At 45.4% G+C, this 20,740-nt stretch overlaps 1 protein-coding gene across 3 annotated transcripts in view; it reads left to right on the top strand.

Annotated features, from left to right (window-relative positions):
• The window catches only part of robo1 (roundabout, axon guidance receptor, homolog 1 (Drosophila)), a 368,608-nt gene that overhangs the window by 215,809 nt on the left and 132,059 nt on the right, over window positions 1-20,740 (top strand). For all 3 annotated transcript variants that reach the window (XM_043701427.1, XM_043701428.1, XM_043701425.1), the window contains exon 3: window positions 8,196-8,353. In XM_043701427.1, the coding sequence (XP_043557362.1) occupies window positions 8,196-8,353 (158 nt within the window). The remainder of the gene's footprint in view (window positions 1-8,195; window positions 8,354-20,740) is intronic.

Genomic DNA, 20,740 nt, shown 5'->3' with positions numbered 1-20,740 from the left:
CCCACCTTCTCCCCATATCCCTCTGTCCCACCTTCTCCTCATATCCCTCACTCCCACCTTCTCCCCATACACGTCCATATTTCCCTCAATCCCACCTCCCCACCTTCAGTGGAAGTTGTGGGCTCAGATCAGAGAGCATTGACCATGTCGCACTCTGGCCTTGCCTCATGTTTTGATTCCCGTCTCCAAAGCTCTTCTCTCCTTGTAACCCATCTTTAAAGTTACCTCTTTCCACAAACATTTGGTCATTCCTTCTCCATCAGTCTGCACATTTGATTTGGTGTTTAAATATTGCTCACAATTTTTGAAGCACTTTGAGGTTCATCCCTATGTCAAAGACCCTGTTAGACATGTGATTGTCATGTGACCTGATTTACCTGTTGGGGCACAGTACTCTACTCGTGAAAGAATGACTAGCTGTGAATGTGGAATGATGCCAGGTTAATATGAACCCTTGTGATATCACAATATCACCTCCAAGAGACTCTCATAATGCAAAACGTTGAATCTGGTGGCAGATTTAGAAGCGACGTTGGGATAGTCTGACCACACAATTTGGTTTGCTGCATTAAAAAAAGGACACCTCCTTAACTGTACACCAACTGAGTGTAAATGATTCTACCCAGTGAGTTGGTTGAAGGAAGCCAGCTCAGATAGAACACTATTTAACCTTCTTAGAATTAGCCTGAGGGTACACAGTGGCCAAACTAGACAAAGAATCCCGGTTAAAATGATAAACTATAGGAGCAAAATTAGGCCATTCAGCCCACTGAGTCCCAAATCCCTCTTAACAAAGAGTTATCTAACTCAGAGTCAGAACTGATAGACCACCCAGTATTGACGAAGGCACTGGAAACAGCAATGATAAAAACACCCCTGTTTACCCAGACTGCCATCTGGGGGCTAGTGCCAAAATTGGGAGAGCTGTCTGAGAGGCTAGACAAAGCAAACTCCTGACTTTGTCATACATACGGAATCATACCTGACAGGCAATGTCCCAGATACCACCATCACTATCCTCAGATATGTCCTCTCCATCCAGTAGGACAGACCTGGAAGATGGAGATGGAACAATGGCATTTGGTCTAGAGGGAGGTGCCCTAGACTCCTGAGCATTGAATTAAAAATAGGATGTGCTGGAGAAACTCAGCAGATCTGACAGCATCTGTGGAGAGATAAACAGAGTCTAAACTTCAGAATCTTCTTAAGAACTCAGTTTCCAGCCCAGCCTATCTAGCCAATCCTCAAATGACTCAGACCAGCTGTCAATCTCGTAAACCTACTGTCCCCTGAATTCCCCATTGGTCGTAGTCACTATTCTTTATTTACAGTTCCTAGTTTTAGACTGTCAGCATCTACCCAAACTGAGGGCTGTTGTGTGATGCAGTGGGAGTGTCCTTGCCTCAGAACTAGGAGGTCTGGGTTCAAATCCCATAAGCTCTAGGGATGTGTCACAGAATTATCTGGGCAGGTTGACTAAAAAGTGCCTGTAAAGGGTCAAAAATAGAAATTTGGTGAAAAGGTTTGGGTGGCACGATGGCTCAGTGATTAGCACTGCTGCCTCACAGCACTAGGGCCCCCAGTTTGATCCCAACCTCAGGTGACTAACTGTGTGGAGTTTGCACGTTCTCCCCGTGTCTGTGTGGGTTTCCTCCGGGTGCTCCGGTTTCCTCCCACAGTCCAAAGATGTGCAGGTCAGGTGAATTGACCATGCTAAATTACCCATAGTGTTAGGTTCATTAGTTAGAGGGAAATGGGTCTGGATGGGTTACTCTTCAGTGGGTCGGTGTGGACTTGTTGGGCCGAAGGGCCTGTTTCCACACGGTAGGGAATCTAATTGGTATGGTGGCTAGCACTGCTGCCTCACAGCGCCAGGGACCTGGATTCGATTCCAATCCTGGGCAACTGTCTGTGGGAAGTTTGCACATTCTCCCCCTGTCTGCGTGGGTTTCCTCCGGGTGCTCCGGTTTCCTCCCACAATCCAAAGATGTGCAGGTCAGGTGAACTGGCCACGCTAAACTGTCCGTATTGGTCAGGATGTGTAGGTTGGGTGCATTAGTAAGGGGTAAATGTAGAGTGGTAGGGTAGGGGATTGGGTCTGTGTGGGTTACTCTTTGGAGGGTCGGCTGGAGGGCCAGATGGCCTATTTCCACACCGTAGGGATCCTATGAGATCTGGCAGCATCTGCGGAGAGAAATCAAAGTTAACATTTCGGGTCGAAGGGTATTGCAATACTGAAGGGAGCACAAAGACTATTTTCAAGGATGGATAAACTTATCAAGAAAGCATTGACAAAATGAGTCAACTCTGTCTGGTATGGAGAGTGGGCAGGGAAGTAGAACTGAGGCCTAGAGGAGATCAGCCATGATCATATTAAATGGCGGGGCAGACCCGAGGGGCTGAATGGCCTACTCCTAGTTCTTATATTCTATTGAACCAGAATCACAGAATTGTGACTGCATGGAAGGAGGCTGTTCAGCCCATCATTCTGACAACTATTCTATCACGCACTGCCAGTCTCCTGCTCTTTCCCCATATCCCTCCATATTGTTTCTATCCAGATAACCAAGCAATGCCCCTCTTCAATACCTCAGTTGAACCTACCTCCACCACATTTCCAGGCAGTACATTCTTGACCCTAACTACTTGCTGGGTAGAAGTGTTTTTTTTCCACACATCACCCTTGATATTTTTACACATCATTTTGAATCTATGTTCCTTTCAGTCTTCTTTCCTTTGCGAGCAGAAATTCTTTCTATCTATTCGACCCTGTCAGTATTTTGAAGCTCTTTTTGTGTTCAGCTCATCCGATAGCTTCTTCTTTACTTGAGTCTTGCTGTTGGGTTCAACTCAGTCTCTGGTCGGATTTTATTTTCTGATCATTCCCAGTGAGGAACAACCAATCCAACAGAACAGGCATTTCTTGTGACGGTAGCATTATTTAACCAATCAAACATTTCCCTGCGGCATTTAAATCAATTTGGTCTTAATTGGTGAAGTTTGTCTGTTACACAAACAGCTCGCAATTAGAAAGTTTAGAGGCTAGTGAACATTTAGGTCAATATTTAGTTTAGAAGGATGAGGGAGGGGATCGAATTGAAACTTACAGAATACTGAGTGACCTGGACAGAGTGGATGTTGGGAAGATGTTTCCATTGGTAGGAGAGACGAGGACCTGAGGGCACAGGCTTAGAGTAAAGGGAAGTCCTTTTAGAACAGAGATAAGGAGAAACGTCTTCAGCCAGAGAGTGGAGAATCTATGGAATTCACTGCCACAGAAGTCTGTGGAGGCCAGGTCGTTGAGTATATTTAAGATGGAGATAGATAGGTTTTTGAGTATCAAGGTGATCAAGGGTTACAGGGAGAATGGGATTGAGAAACATATCAGCCATGACTGAATGGTGGAGCAGACTCAATGGGCTGAATGCCCCAATTTCTGCTCCAATATCTTATGTTTAGATTTGAGACACAAGAATTGTGTAGAAAGATGTATTTTTTTTTAAAAAAGAACCAGATGAGACTGAAATCTTGAGCTTTTTGTGCTGCAAATACAAAACCGCTGGTAGCTGGCCTAATTGGTTCATCAGTGTTGGTGTTAATCAGATTTTAATGAGAGTGTTTGCCCATTTATTTCCCACAAGTTAACGGCTATGCTGAAATATCTGGCGAATGTCACAAAACATTGTATCATCGCCAATTGTACTCACCAGGTTTAACTTCAGAGTTGTGAACACAGACAGAAAGGAAAATTAAACCAGGGATTGCTGTGGCACTCAGTGGGCTTTCTGTCACTCTATTGACTGCAAAGGGCTATGTGACACCCTGTGGTTATGGCTAGGGCTATATCAATGTAAAGCTTCCAGCTGTGGAAAACAAAAGATTCCTTTAAGAAGTCACAATAATCATAGAATCATACAACACCCAAAAAGCATGGAGAGGGTAGCGGTATTATTGCGAGACTGCTAGTCTAAACTGCTAGCCTCGTTCCTGATGAAGGGCTTATGCCCAAAACATCGACTCTCCTGCTCCTCGGATGCTGCCTGACCTGCTGTGCTTTTCCAGCACCACACTCTCGACTCTGATCTCCAGCATCTGCAATCCTCACTCTCCCCTGCTAGACTAGATAATGTTATGGGAGACCCAGCTCCAAGTCCCAGCATAATTTGTATTAAAAAAAAAATTCTGGAATTAAGAATCTAATGTTTCTGTTGTTGGAAAATCTATCTGGATCACTAATGTCCTTTAGGGAAGGAAACTGCCTTCCTTATCCAGTCTCACCTACATGTGACTCCAGACCAAAGCAATGTGGTTGGCTCTTACCTGCCCTCTGAAGAATGTTGGCCTGGCAAACAACACCCTCAGCCTGCAATAAATAAAAAAAAGACCCTTCAGCCCATTAATGGGTGAAATAAAAGAGCCTGCACTGCCAGAGCACCTTCCACAACTTCAGTATTGCCTCCAACATGTTTTGGGAGGTGATGAAGCATTTTTGAATTGCTATGTCACAGGAACAGGCCATTCGGCCCATTGTGTCTGTATCAGCTTTCCAAATGAGCATCTCTCTGGGAGCCAGTCTCCTGACTTCTCCCCATTACCCGAACATTCATCCTTTCCAGAAAATAATCCAATTTCCTGTTGAATGCCTCAATTGACCCTGCCTCCAGGGCACTGTCCGTCGTGCATTCCAGAGCCTGATCACTTGCTATGGAAAAATCTTTCTCCTCCATCACGATTGCTACTTTTGCCAGTTACGTTAAATCTATGCTATGTTGGTCTTGTTCCTTCCACCAATGGAAACAGTGCTTCAACCCCACATCATGTTATAAAGTAGGAAACGCAAACAGAGAATTTGTGCATAGCAAGCTCCCACGAACATCAATGACCTCACTTAGCTTATTTTTATAATTGTGATGTTGGTTGAGGGATAAGTATTCACCAAGGCCCTGGGTAGAACTCCCTGCTGCTCCTCCTGATCTTTAATATCTGTCAAAGAGGGAAGCTAAGTGAGACTTTAATGTCACTGAATGACAGCATCTCTTCAGTATCACACTGGATTGTGGTGCCAATTTCTCGGGAGTGGGAATTGGTTCTTTGATTTTTTTTAAATTCACTTGTAGGATGTGGAAATTGTTGGTTTTATTTCCCGTCCCTAGTTGCCAAGGAGAATGTGGCAGTGAGCTGCCTACTTGAACCGCTGCAGTCCATGTGCTGTGGGTTGACCCACAATACCCTGAGGGAGGGAATTCCAGGATTTTGACCCAGGGTCAGTGAAGGAGCAGCGATATATTTCCAGGATGGTGAATGGCTCAGAGGGGATCTTCCACGGGGTGGTTTTCCCGTGTATCTGCTGCCCTTGTCCTTCTAAATGTTGGAGGACATGAATTCGGAAGGTGCTGTCTGAGGGTCTTTGGTTAGTTTCTGCAGTGCATCTCATAGATAGTGCTCTGCTGCTACTGGGCGTCAGTGGTGGAGGGAGTGGATGCTTGTGGATGTGGTGCCAATCAAGTGGCAGCTTTGTCCTGGATGGTGTCAAGCTTCTTGAGTGTTGTTGGAGCTGCCCCCATCCAGGGCAAGTGGGGAATATTCCATCACACTCCTGACTTGTGCCTTGTAGATGGTGGACAGTCTGTAGGGAGTCAGGAAGTGAGTTACTCGCTATTGTATTCCTAGCCTCTGACCTGCTCTTGTAGCCAGTGTGTTTATGTGAAGAATCCAGTTCAGCTTCTAGTCTATGGTAACCCCAGGATGTTGACAGTGGGGGACTCAGTGATAGTAACACCATTGAATGTGAAGGGGCAGTGGTAAGCTTGTCTCTTATTGGTGATGGTCACTGTCTGGCATTGTTCTACTTCTATGGCTCTTGGCAATGCTTTTAACCTCTGTGCTTGCATCGTCAGTCTCTTGCAAAGCTCCCGCCCTGAGTTTAATTATTCTCTTTCACTCTGCTGCCTACTCTGCTGGAGGCATTTTCTGTTCTTTGACATTTAGTTCAGCTGGAAACCTGAGTCAGATCTCTTCCTGGCTAATTGTGTTGCTCCCCTCACCCCTCCTCCTTCCAAATATTTTGATGTGTCGAGTGTTTGACCTGGTTTGCGAAGCTTAATTATGTTGCTGGATTGACAGAGTTGGAAGTTGCAATTGCCTAACACTAATTGCTCAGTTTTTGAATACCAGGTAACTGTACAACTCTTCAGAAGTTCAGCCTGGTTTTCAGACTAGTGTTTACCTCACTAATGGAAATGAAATGGATGTAAATTCTACATAGCATGTTCTTATCAGTGACCCAATAGGGGCTTCTGCAATTGTCAGGATGTGTTTTTTTTTCCCAGCTCAGTAACTGGGTCGACCGTTCGGCAAAGAGAGAGAGAGAGAGACAGGCAGGTAACAGAGAGAAACAGGATCAGAGAGAGAGAGACAGGAACAGAGATTGACAGGGACTGAGAGAGACAGGGACGGAAAGACAGGACAGAGATAGACATGGACAGAGAGAAACTGGGACCGAGACAGACAGGGACAGAGAGACTGGGACAGAGAGAGACAGGATCAGAGAGAGACAGGATCAGAGAGAGACCGGGACAAAGAGAGATGGGAAGAGAGAGACAGGGACAGAGAGAGACATGGTAGAGGGAGAGAGCTGGAAAATGGCTAAGGGAACACCCCTGTTTAAGAAGGGAAAGAGGTAGAAGAAAGGAAACTGTGGGCCGATTTGTCTGACCTTAGTCATTGGTAAGATTTTAGAATCCATAATTAAGGCTGAGGTAGCAGACTACAGTATTTGGAAGTGTACAGTAAAATAGGGCAGAATTAGCTCCTTGATAGCCAGCAGTTCTGATCTACAGTCAGTTCTGCTATAGCGCGGTAGTTCTGTTCTCATGAAATCACATGTTATAAGAAAATCGCTTAGTGGCAGCACCATTTAAACTAAATGGGCCAGAATCGTGTTATAATCAATACACACATCAAACGTTCGCAGTGTAGAAACAGTGTCCCCAATTCATCAATCAGATTATGGCAAGTTCAAATTAACGAAATGAGCGTTATAGCAGAACAACCTACATCTGGATTTCCAGAAGGCCTTTTACAAGGTGCCGCACATGAGGCTGCTAAATAAGAAAGAATCCATGATGTTAGGGGCAAGATACTGACATGGATAGAGGATTGGCTGACTGCCAGACAACAGAGAGTGGGGATAAAGGATTGCAGCCGGTGGCTAGTGGAGTTCCACAGGGGTCAGTGTTGAGACCACAGCTATTGATGTACATTAACGATCAGATAAACGAACTGAGGGCATTGTTACTAAGTTTGCAAATGACACAAAGGTAGTTGGAGGGTCAGGTAGTGTTGAGGAAACAAGGAGGCTACAGAAAGACCCGGCGAAAATGAGGACTGCAGATGCTGGAGATCAGAGTCAAGATCAGAGTCTTGCTGGAAAAGCACAGCAGGTCAGACAGCATCCGAGGTGCAGGAAAATCGACGTTTCGGGCAAAAGCCCTTCATCAGGAATGAAGGCAGGGAGCCTCTGGGGTGGAGAGATAAATAGGAGATGGTGGGAGTGGGAAGAAGGTAGCCAAGAGTACACTAGGTGGATGGAGGTGGGATGAAGGTGATGGGTCTTCAGGGCAGAGGAGATGACCTGGGGGTTGCAGTGAGAGAGAGAGACTCACTGAGATTCTTGTAGAGAGAGGAGGAGAACTTCTTCAAGGTAGGCATCCTTGCAAGAGGATTCGCAGTAAGGTTAAAATCAACGAGGCAAAAGTGAGGACTGCAGATGTTGGAGATCAGAGTTCAGATGAGAGTGGTGCTGGAAAAACACAGCAGGTCAGGCAGCATCCGAGGAGCAGGAAAATCGATGTTTCGGGCAAAAGCCCTTCATCAGGAATGAGGTAGGGAGCCTCCAGGGTGAAGAGATAACTGGGATGGGGGGGGAGGGGGGGCGTGGGGCTGGGGGGAAGGTAGCCAAGACGATTCATTGTCTTGATAGAAACTGAATTAAGGGTGACCAAGACTGGATTGGATAAGACTGCCATTAGCTGAACACAGCAGTGACTGCAGATGTGGCATGTTAGTGTGAACTGTTCATTAAACAACAGCAGTATGGGTTGGTGCTCCTCCTCCATCCTTCTGAATCAATCAGGCTGGGCCAGCTTTGTAAGGAGTCACTTTGCTAACAGAACTCTTGTGTTGTCTCTCTCCAGTTCTCCGGGATGATTTCCGACAGAACCCTTCCGATGTTATGGTGGCAGCGGGTGAACCATCCGTCATGGAATGCCTACCTCCTCGTGGGCATCCGGAGCCAACCATCTCATGGAAGAAGGATGGTGTCCACCTGGCCGACAAGGATGAGAGAATCACGGTAACAGTGTACAAATTATTTGTTTCTGGATCAGTGATGCTGGAAGAGCACAGCAGTTCAGGCAGCACCCACCCTCCTCTAGCTTATCTCTCCACGCTTCAGGCTCACTGCCTTTATTCCTAATGAAGGGCTTTTGCCCGAAACGTCGATTTCACTGCTCCTCAGATGCTGCCTGACCTGCTGTGCTCTTCCAGCACCACTAATCCAGAATCTAGTTTCCAGCATCTGCAGTCATTGTTTTTACCTACAAGTTATTTGTGGTTGGAGTGGGTGTGAATATCCACCTTTCCTTAACAGGAAAAAAGCTAGAGTTTGTAAAAAAGACAGCGAGGGAAAATTGGAGCCAAGGATGGCCAAACCACAAAGACCTCAGCCCCACATCTGAGCTGCACTGGGCACTGCTGTGATGTTGAATATGTACTCCTTCCTTTTCTTTATGGGATGACAGCCTATGGCAGACATGGCCAGTCTTTGTTACCCCCTCCTTAACTGCCCTTGAACTGAGGGCCATTTCAGGGGGCAGCTAAGAGTCAACCTCGTTGGGATGGAGTCACATGTAGGCTGGAGTAGGTGAGGGAGGCAGATTTCCTTCCCTCAAGGGCAATTTTGAACCAGATGGGTTTGACAATAAGAGGGGATGGTTTCATGGGTGCTGCCACTGAGATGAGAGCTTCTCAATACAGTAAAAAAAAGTTGGTTAAATTGGATTTGGACCCACGTCTCCTGAACATTAGCCTAGGCCACTGCTCACAAAATCACAAATTGCTTATGGTACAGAAGGAGGCCATTCAGCCCCACATGTCTGCACTAGCTCTTTACGCATGCATCATTACTTTATGCCTATCTCCAGCCTTTTCCCCATATTCCTGAACGCTATTTCAATCCAAATAATTGACCAACGCCCCTCTTACATGCTCCAATTGAGCCTACCTCTGGAAAGTGCACTCCAAACCCTAACTACTGCTAAAGAGTTCTTTCTCAGTTCACTCTTGATTTGTTCACCCCTCCCTTTAAATCTCTGCCCTCTCGTTCTTGCTCCTTTTCCAAGGGGGAACAGCGTATCCCGATCTACTCTGTCCAGTCCGCTCATGATTTTGAAAACCTTTATCACATTTCTTCTCAACCTTCTTCCCTCCCAGGAGAGCAGTCCCAACGTTTTCAACCTATCCTCATTGCTGAAGTTTCTCATTCCTGGAACCATTCTGGTCAATGGTTTATTCACCCTTTCCGATGCGTTCACATCTTTCCTGTAACGCGGAGCCCCTTGCTGTACACAATACTCCAGCTGAAGTCAATTGTGTGTCTTGTACAAGTTCAATATTGTGGGCGGCACGGTGGCTCAATGGTTAGCACTGCTGCCTCACAGCACCAGGGTTCCAGGTTCGATTCCGGCCTCGGGTGACTGTCTGCGTGGAGTTTGCACATTCTCCCCCCCGTCAGCGTGGGTTTCCTCCCACAGTCCAAGGATGTGTGGGCCAGGTGAATTGGCCATGCTAAATTGTCCATAGTGTTAGGTACATTGGTTAGAGTGAAATGGGTCTGGATGGGTTACTCTTTGGAGGGTCAGAGTGGACTGGTTGGGCCGAAGGGCCTATTTCCACACTGTAGGGAATGTGATCTAATCTGGTATCGCCTCAAAAAAAAACAAAAGGACTGTGGCTGCTATCAATCAAAGATAAACATTGAAATTGCTGGGAAAGCTCAAAAGGTTTGGCAGCATCTGTGGAAAGAAAGCAGATTTAATGTTTCAGGTTGAATGACCCTTCCTAAGGATGCTGTCAGACCTTCTGGAATGGTCACTCAACCTGAAACATTAACTCTGCTTTCTCTCCACAGATGCTGTCAGACCTTCTGAGCTTTTCCAGCAACATTTTTTTTGTCTGTAGCTTTGCCTCCTTGCTCTTGTACTCTATGCCTCTATTAATAAAACTGAGAACATCATGTGTTTTATAACTGCATTCTTCACCTGTCCTGTTACCTTCAATGACCTATGCATACCCAGGTCCCTCTGCTCCTGCACCCCCTTTAGAATCGTGTCCCCTATTTTACGTGTATTTCAGCCTTTTGCCCAGTTATTAACCCACTGACATCAGCACTATGTCACCGTCTTTGCCTTATGCTGTTGATGAGGTGAAACTCATGTCCTTCCCCTACTGCAGCAGGTCATTGTGTGCTCTTTGAGTCTTCAGCTGTGAGCCTATAGGTCCCACTCATACCTCTGAGGCAGAAGGAGATGAATTCAAATCCCAGTCACTCAACATTGAGCCCAGGCTCCAGGATGATATTCCCAATTCAGATCTTTGATTTTGTACTTTGGAGAAATATTATTCAGGACCCTGCAGGGCCACTGCTTTGGAATAGTGCCACTGGATTTATTCCCACACCCCTGGGAGGGATAAGGGAGCTCTGTATGACGGCCTCACTGGGCAGCAGGACTCCCAATCCTCACCAATATTAAACAGATGGTCCATTCGTGTGTACCTTGCTTGAAGGTGTATTCACAGGGTGTGGGCATTGCTGGCTGGGAATGCATTTAATATCCATCCTCAGTAGTCCAGAGGGCAACTGTTGGTCAACCACATTGCCTGGAGTTACATGTAGTTCAGACCAGGTAACTGGCAGATTTCCTTCCTTAATGGGTATTAGTGAACCAGGTAGGTTTTCCCAATAATCAACAATAGTTCATGGTCATCATTAGACCCTTATCTCCTGATCACAGGTGAATACAAATTCCACCATCTGTTGTGGCATGATTCAAACCCAGAATATTACTCGTATTTCTGAGTTTATAGTTGAGTCGCAATGTCACGAGTCCATTGCCTCTCTGACCTGCGTCAGTGAAAGGTGGTGATGCGGGCAGTTAGTGTTAGGGATTGTTGACAGGAGGAAAATTGCTGAAGTCAGCAGCAAATTCAAATTATGTCCCTTCCAAAGATTTTCCCGAATTTGAAGGTCACTGACCAGTTATGAGGAATGAGGTGAGAGACGAGGTGGGGGTAAGGAGTGGTTTAGGATTTGGTTTGGCTAACAGATTGTTGAATACGGATTCAATCTTACCCTTTAAAAGGGAATTGGGTAACTATGCAAAGGAGGAAAAACTCCAGGGACACAGGGCCATGAGTGGGAGATTGAACATAATTTGATGGCTCATTGAAAGAACTGGCCCACATTTGACGATCCAAGAGGCTTCCTACTGTGTTGTATTGTTCTACGATTTCATGATTTATTTTCTCTTCATTTAGTTTCTGGCATTTGCCGATGCAACAGACACTGAACCTTTGAGCAGTTTATCAAATGTTGGACTGTGTACAGACATTTCCAAGAGCTTCATAAATTCAGCTCTATCTTTCTGCAGCAAGTACAGGAATAAGGTCTGCCAGACGTTTTGCCTTGAAGCTAAAGTTGCTGCTAGTTACATCTATAAATTCTGAAAGGGATGGCTTTAACTTTTGACCCCCTGCCCCCAGTCCCCCAGCCTTGCTGGAATGGTACGCCAGTGTAGGACGTGGGGGGCGGGGCGGGGGGTGGTTTAGACATGGTTCATTGTGTTCCTGATCTCATGGTCTCACTAACTTCACTTCACTTGTTTAAAGTAATTCCATTGGTGGAAAAAAAGTGGACCTGCATTTTTATGGCATCTTTCAACACATTTTGGAGAGTAATTGCTATCTCACTTAAATGTTCTTCTTTATTCTCTCATTGGCGTGAGTGGTATGATGAGTGTTGGTTATCTGTCTTGAATTGCCCTTGAAGCGAATGGTTTAATAGACCTTTTCAGAGCACACCTTAAGCTTTGCCGTGAGTGGATGGCCTAGTGGTATTGTTGCTGGACTGTTAATCCAGAGGTAATGTTCTGAGTGCGAATCCCACCATGAAAGATAGCAGAATTTGCATTCAATAAATATCTAAGTTAAGAATCTAACGATGACCATGAATCGATTGTCTGGAAAAACCCATCTGGTTCATTCATGTTCTTTAGGGAAGGAAACTGCTGTCCTTACCTGGTCTGGCCTACATGTAACTCCAGACCCATAGCAATGGGGTTGACTCTCAGCTGCCCTCTGGGATGGGCAACAAATGCTGTCCTAGCCAGTGATGCCCTCATCCTGTGAATGAATAAGAGAAGTCACATGTAAAACAGACTAGATAAGGACAAAAAGACTGCAGACGCTGGAATGCAAGATAGACAGGAGGCTGGAAGAACACAGCAAGACAGGCAGCATCAGGAGGGAGAGGGACACAGCAAGGCTTGGCAGCATCAGGAGGGAGAGGGACACAGCAAGGCAGGCAGCATCAGGAGGGAGAGGGACACAGCAAGGCAGGCAGCATCAGGAGATAGAGGGACACAGCAAGGCAGGCAGCATCAGGAGGGAGAGGGACACAGCAAGGCAGGCAGCATCAGGAAAGAGGGGGACACAGCCTCTTGCTTGTCTACCTTGGATTCCAGCATCTGCATGCTGCCTGGATTGCTGTGTTCTTCCAGCCTCCTGCTTGTCTAGATTAGATAAGGACGACAGGTTCCTTCTTTAAAGGACATGAGTGAACCGAATGGTTATTTTTAAAAAACTAACAGTTATGATTTTGTCGGTAAAATTACTGAGACGAGCTCTTGATTCCTGATTGAATCTGTATTCCAGAAGCTGAGAGTGCTGAATATGAATGGACATGGTGGGATATATCCTGAGCCTCTGGAATATTTGACCAATGATATTCCCACTCCACCACTAACTCCTGTGAGAGCCAAAAGTGTGTGTACAGCATAAGGCCCCAGGCGGCAATGTGATAATGACCAGATCATCTGTTTTTAGTATTGTTAATGAAAGGATTAAATGAGAAATGCCGTGGCACCAGAGAGAACTGTCTCTGCCCCAGTGTTGTTCAAAATCACAAAGGCTCTGGACAAAATAGATAAGGAGAACCTTTCCCCTTTGGTGAACAGGTCAAGAACGAGAGGAGACAGATTTTTGGCAAATCAGACAGTGGCAACAGTAGACTACAAGACCATAAGACAATGGAGCGGAAAGAGGCCATTCAGCCATCGAGTCTAAGCTGCCATTCATTGAATTAACGGCTAATCTGATAATCCTGAACTCCACTTTCCTCCCTTTCTCCATAACCATTGGTTCCCTTATTGAATGAACATCTATCTCAGCCTTTAGTATGCATAATGACCCAGCCTTGAAAGTACTGGGTTGCAAAGATTTCACAGATTGACGACCCTCTGAGAGAAGAAATTCCTCCTCATCACGATCTTGACCTGTGAATCCTTATTCTAAGATTATTTCCTCTGGTCCTGCACTCTTCTCCCAAGGGGAAACAAATTCCAGGTCTACCCTGTCATGGCTCCAAAGAAAGCTATATAATTTAGTAAAAAAATCACACAACACCAGGTTATAGTCCAACAAGCTTAATTGGAAGCACTAGCTTTCGGAGTGACGCTCCTTCATCAGGTGATTGTCGCTCCGAAAGCTAGTATGCTTCCAATTAAACCAGTTGGACTATAACCTGGTGTTGTGTGATTTTTAACTTTGTACACCCCAGTCCAACACCGGCATCTCCAAATCATAATTCAGTAAGGTTGCCTTTCATTTTTCTAAACTCCAATAATTATAGACCTAAACTACTCAACTTTTCCTGACAACACAACTCCTCCATCACGATTGAGCCTGGTGAGCCATATCTGGTCTGAGCCTTCTCTGATGCCAATATATCATTCCTTAGATCAGGGGCCCCAAAAACTGTTCACTGTATTCCAGCTGTGGTCTGACTATTGACCTGTATTGATTTTGCAAACCCTCCTGACTTTTATACTCCATTCCCTTTGAAATAAGGAGCATTCCATTTACCTTCCCTATTATCAGCTGAACTCGAATACTAGCTTTTTGTGATTCATGGATGAGGACTCCCAAACCTCTCCTTTCTGCAACTTTCTGTAGTCTTTATCCATTTAAATAATATTCATAGAACATAGAACATAGAAGAATACAGCGCAGTACAGGCCCTTCGGCCCTCGATGTTGCGCCGATCCAAGCCCACCTAACCTACACTAACCCACTATCCTCCATATGCCTATCCAATGCCCGCTTAAATGCCCATAATGAGGGAGATTCCACCACTGCTACTGGCAGGGCATTCCACGAACTCACGACTCGCTGAGTAAAGAACCTACCCCTAACATCTGTCCTATACCTACCCCCCCTTAATTTAAAGCTATGCCCCCTTGTAATAGCTGACTCCATACGTAGAAAAAGATTCTCACTGTCGACCCTATCGAAACCCATAATCATCTTGTACACCTCTATCAAGTCACCCCTAAACCTTCTTTTCTCCAATGAAAACAACCCCAAGTGCCTCAGCCTTTCCTCATACGATCTCCTCTATTCCTCAGAGAATTTTGTTGGTGAATGTCTAGGATCTAGAATGCACTGCCTGGGAGTGTGGTTGAAGCAAATTCAGTTTTAGCTTTTAGAAGGATTTAGATACAAAGAGTTGTTTTGTAGTATAATACTTGAGTATTGCTGAAATAGACACATTTTTGTGAAGTTTTCCATTTTGCATTCACCTGGACTATTCACAAGAATACCAATGAATAGGGAGAACAACATTGACACTTCATGTGAGGAGAGTGCTGACTGTTTGGCAAGTGGACTCTGATTGGTAGAGGTGTTGCCATGAGAATGTACCAGTTTGATGATGACTGACAGTTAACTGTCAAGCTTTATTATGCTTTAATCAAGGCAGGTTTACTCTGATTGGTAATGCCCTTTGCATCACTGTTTCTTGTGAGTTTTCCTGATGTGTACAAGATGAAAAGCTTCGATAAAATGTGTTTCTTTTCCAGAATTTGATAATCACCTGAAGAGGATAAAAAACATTTAGGGATATCAGAATAACTGAAGCGAGGGAGTTTCCCTTGCAGAAAGCTAGCACCGACATGGGTTGTGTGGCTTGTCTCTGTGCTAGAACCATTCCATGAAATAGTGCCTTGGAATATTTTATATCCACACGAAAGAGGGCTTGGGCCTTAGTTTAACATCTCATCTAAAAAACAACTTCACCTGAATTACCACAGCTCAGAGCTTTGGAGTGAGTTCTGATCCCACACCCGCCTGACTCAAAGGAGACCCACACTTATTGCATCCAACTGTGAAAGTTACTATCAACAAGAACAGAGGCCCCAGAGATTTCCAGCTAAGTCATTTTATTTTAGCCTTCTATGGATTCGAGGTCAGCCAAGAGGAGGTGGGGTGTTTGCTCTCCTGCTGTTTAACTCAGATGTTCCCTTTCCAGGGCTTCCTCCCACTACACTCCGAGAGGAAAGCAGATCGTTATTTCAATGCAGAGAGATTGCAGAATGTTGCAGTACAGAGGGATCTGAGTGTCTTAGCACATGAATCAGATAAAGGTGTCGTACAGGGACAGCAAGTGATTGGGAAGGCAAATGGCATGTTGTTTCCTGCTAGGGAGATGGAAGTATAAAAACAAGGAGGTTTTGACTCCCTTGTATAGGGTATTGGTGATGTTTCACCTGGATACTCAGTACAATCATGAGCTTGCTTGATTTGATTTATTGTAGTCATGTGCACCTAAGTACAGTGAAATGCTTTGTTTATGAGCAGTACAGGCAGATCATATTAAGCAAGAATGTACAGGTCATAGGGTGCTTAGACAGAGTGAGGCATCCAGATCACACTGCACAAGACGTGCACGAAGTAAAATCAACATTAACAAGATCAGCATTATTCAAAGTCTAATAACGGCAGGGAAGAAGCTGTTCTTGAACCTGATCGTGCATGTGTTGAAGTATTCTGTATATTATGCACGATGGAAGAGGTTGTAGGAAAGCATTACCGGGACGGGAGGGGTCCTTGATGATTTTCGAGACAAAAGTCCTGAAGAAGGATCACATCCGAAATGTCGACTTGTCCACCTCTTGATGCTGCCTGGTTTGCTGTGTTCTCCCAGCCTCCTGCCGGTCTACATTGATGATGTTGACAGCCTTTCCACAGCAACACCAGGTGTAAATGGAGTCTATGGATGGGAGGTTAGATTCCGTAATGGTCTGGGCTGTGCACACCACCTTCTGAGGTTTCTTACAGTCCTGCGCTGTATATATATAAGAAAATGAAAGGATTGGACACTCTGGCAGCAGGAAACATGTTTCCGCTGATGGGTGAGTGCCGAACCAGAGGACACAGCTTAAAAATATGGGGTAGACCATTTAGGACAGAGATGAGGAGAAACTTCTTCACCCAGAGAGTGGTGGCTGTGTGGAATGCTCTGCCCCAGAGGGCAGTGGAGGCCCACTCTCTGGATTCATTTAAGAAAGAGTTGGATAGACCTCTCAAAGATAGTGGAACCAAGGGTTATGGAGATAAGGCAGGAACAGGATACTGATTAGGAATGATCAGCCATGATCATGTTGAATGGCGGTGCAGGCTCGAAGGGCTGAATGGCCTACTCCTGCACCTATTGTCTATTGTCTATTGTCTATTGGGCAGAGCAGTTGCTATACCAGGCCAGTATGTATCCAGATAGAACACTGTCTATGATGCATCTGTAAAAGTTGGTGAGGGTCCTTTTGGACATGCCGAATTTCCTTGCCATCTGAGGAAGATGAGGTGTTATTGTGTCTTCTTGACCATCACATCACCATGTGAAATCCAGGACAGGTTGTCAGTTATCGTCACACCTAGGAACTTGACGCTCTCAACCCTCTCAATCTCCGCTCCGATGATGTTGATGTGGGCATAGTCTCCTCCTTTCTTTCTGAAGTCAATGATCAGTTCTTTAGTTTTTCCGACGTTGAGAGAGAGGACCAGGAAGGATAGACTTACATTGGAAGCAATTCAGGAAAGGGTTCAGCAAGCTCATTCCTGGGATGAAGGGATCATTTTACATGGAAATGTTAAGCAGTTTGAGTCTATATCAATGAGCGTTTAAAAGGAAGTGATTTTTCTGAATGATATGGGATTCCAAATGGGCTTGACAAGAGTCAATGCTGAGAGGATGTTACTGTCATGTGGGAGTCTGGAATAGGGGCCATAGTGTCAATATAAGGGCTTTCCCTTTGATGATGGATGTGAGGAGAAATTTCTTCATTGCTTGTCATTGGAAGTCTCTCCCCTGGTGAGCTATTGGGTAGATTCTTGGCTGTTTTGGACTGATTTCTGATGGACAGGGGGCAGGGTCAAAGGTCATGGGGAGCTGGCAGGAAACTGAAGTTCAGCCTATAGTCATATCAACCAACATGTCACAGAATGGTGAGGCCAAGGTTGAAAGGCCAAATAGTCTAACCCTTCTGCTTTAGAGGATATCATTATTGGGAACCAGTGCTCTCCTCATGACAAAATTCCCATGGGAATTTCATTCAGGGAAATGTAAGGGAGTGGTCACCTCAGTCTTCTCAAGTGCTGGGGCCAGAGGGGTCTCCTCTTCAAATCTGCCATTTCTGGGTGAGATAAGTTCAATGCATCGCATTTTCCACACACTCTGAGGAGTTTAGAGAATATTGAATTCAGGAAAACTGCCAGTTTATACTGACCTGTCAACTCAGGAGGATTGAGAAATATCATGACAGGGAGGCAATCACCTCAAAGAGTGGATGGAAGTTGATGAGGAGTGTGGACCCCACATGGAGCAAATGGATTGAATAGCTTTGTCACAGGCTACAGATTCGATGTGGAGCAGTTGTATTGAGTGAGATCACACCAAAAACAGTGGCTTGCATTTATATAGTGCCTTAACAACATCCCAAGGTGCTCCCCAGCAGCATTTCCCACCAATAATTGACACCAGGTCGCATCAGGAGATACTGGATGTAAATCAAAGCTTGTCCTCAGAGTTTTAGGGAACACATTATAGGAGGAGAGAGGGCTGGATAGATTTAAGGAGGGAATTCCAGAACGCTTTTCGTTATCTATACCTTAGTCTCAGTAAAGCAGAAAGAAATTAGCCTTGGATCAGAAGCAAGGATGCAAGCATTAAACCTGTACTTGGCACCCAGAAAAATGAAATGTCAACTCAGTTTTGACAAAGCTGATAATTCTGATAGATTATGGCTAAAGGCAGTTTAGAAAAAAAAAGTTACTTCCACACTCTCTGCTATTGTCCCTCCTGGTTGCTGTATTGTGATGTGTCTATTTTGAACAGAGGAATTAATTGAAGATAAAATTATTCCCTAAACCTTTGGCTTTCCTGACCGCAATTATTAAATCCTAACAAAGGGTCATTGAACCCCAATATTTTCAGTTCAGGCAGCATCCGAGGAGCAGGAAAATCTACGTTTCGGGCAAAAGCCCTTCATCAGGGATAGAGGCAGAGTGCCTGCAGGGTCTATCTCTCCATCCTGCAGGCACTCTGCCTCTATCCCCGATGAAGGGCTTTTGCCCGAAACATCGATTTTACTGCTCCTCGGATGCTGCCTGAACTGCTGTGCTTTTCCAGCACCACTCTAATCTAGAATCTGGTTTCCAGCATCTACAGTCATTGTTTTTACCCAATATTTTCATAGGTTTCTCTTTCCACAGTTGCTGCCAGACCTGCTGAGTTTCACCAGTAATTTCTGTTTTAATTTTACAGCAACTGCAGTACTTTCCTAGTCTCCCACCAGTGCAGATAGAAGCAATTCAGTCCATCAAGTCTGTACTGACCCTCTAAAGAGGAACCCACCCCCCCCACCCCAACATTGCTGTAATCCCTCATTTACCATGGTTAACCCACCTAGCCTGTACACTGCAGGGAATTTAGCATTGTCCACCCACCTGACCTGCACATCTTTGGATTGTGGGAGGAAACCGGAGCACCTGGAGGAAACCCACGCAGACACGGGGAGAATTCCACAGAGACAGTCGCCCGAGGCTGGAATCGAACCCTGGTCACTGGTGCTGTGAGGCAGCAGTGCTAACCACTGAGCCACCTTCTTTGTTCCATGCGATCCTCCTGGTGTTGAAAGAAAGCCGGGGAAGTTTTAGACAATTCTAGCCAGCATTACTCTCTCAAACAACACCATAAAAAAGTGCAAATTAGTTGCCAATTAACTGCTCAAACTTGCATTTCTGTCCCCTCCTTCCCAATCTCAAGATGTCTTAAAGTAGATTTCAGCCATTCGCTGCACTTCACTTAGTCACTCCATAATAACCTACTTCACCCATCCATTCAGTGCCCCATGTGGACCAACATTAGAATCAGAGAGATCTAAAATGCAGGAAAAAAACCCCTTCAGCCCAACCCCAGGGCATCAATGTGGACTTCAACAGCTTCCTCATTTCCCCTTCCCCCACCTCATCCTCGTTTCAAACTTCCAGCTCAGAACAACACCTCCACCACCTAAATATTCTCGCCCCATTTTCTGACCCATAGCCTTGTGTGCCTCATCATCGCAAGTGACACATCCAAGTATTTCTTCAATGGGATGAGTGTTTCCACCTCTCCAACCCTTACAGGCAGTGAGTTGCAGGTCCCCAACACCCTCTGAGTTGAAAAGTCTTCCCTCACATTTCCTGTAAACCTTCTGCTCCCTTCCTAAAATCTATGCCTGCTGATCAACTCCATGAGGGGGAAGAGTTTTCTCCTGACCCTTCCTCTGTTCTTCCCCGTTCCTTTCTAATCTTTCTGAGTAAGATACACCAGCCACAATCCTTTGGAGTAAGCGATGGGAAACGTGGAGAATCACTGACAAGTTCCCCGTGACAAACCAATGCACATCAAATGGCAGGCTTTGAGACTGGGCCTCACTAAACAGATTCGGGTTATAAATAAATAAATAAAGGTCAAATTATCGCAGATGCTGGTAATCTGAAACGAGCACAGGAAACACTGGAGAAACTCGGCAGGTCTGGCAGCATCTGCAGAGGGAGAAACTGAGTTAACGTTTCTAGTCCAGTGACCCTTTCTCAGAACGAGTACCTCGTCAAGGCAGAGGGGTGGTGGGGGGGAGGAGTAAGCAACAGATGGAGATGGAGCCCAGGGAGAGAGAGAAAGACAAAGGGATGGATGATGATGAGTCAGAGAGAAAGAGAAACTAATAATGGGGACCATCGGACAGTGAAAATGGACTGGCTCTATTGAAAGCAGCTCATGTCATGATGGGGCCAGGGATGTGAGGTGAGTGAAGGACTTGGGAGAAGATGCTTAGGCCCTAAAATGATTAAACTTGATCGAACATAGGACAGTACAGCACAGGAACAGGCCCCTCGGCCCATGATGTTGTACCAAACAGGACAAATTCAACGAGGTAAAAACAATGACTGCAGATGCTGGAAACCAGATTCTGGATTAGTGGTGCTGGAAGAGCACAGCAATTCAGGCAGCATCCAAGGAGCTTCGAAATCGACGTTTCGGGCAAAAGCCCTTCATCAGGAATAAAGGCAGAGAGACTGAAGCGTG

This window comes from Chiloscyllium plagiosum, chromosome 12 (genome assembly GCF_004010195.1).
Source record: "Chiloscyllium plagiosum isolate BGI_BamShark_2017 chromosome 12, ASM401019v2, whole genome shotgun sequence".
In the NCBI taxonomy this organism is placed as follows: domain Eukaryota; kingdom Metazoa; phylum Chordata; class Chondrichthyes; order Orectolobiformes; family Hemiscylliidae; genus Chiloscyllium; species Chiloscyllium plagiosum.
The sequence above is the reverse complement of the archived record's forward strand: the minus strand, read 5'-3'. Positions and strand labels throughout refer to the sequence as shown.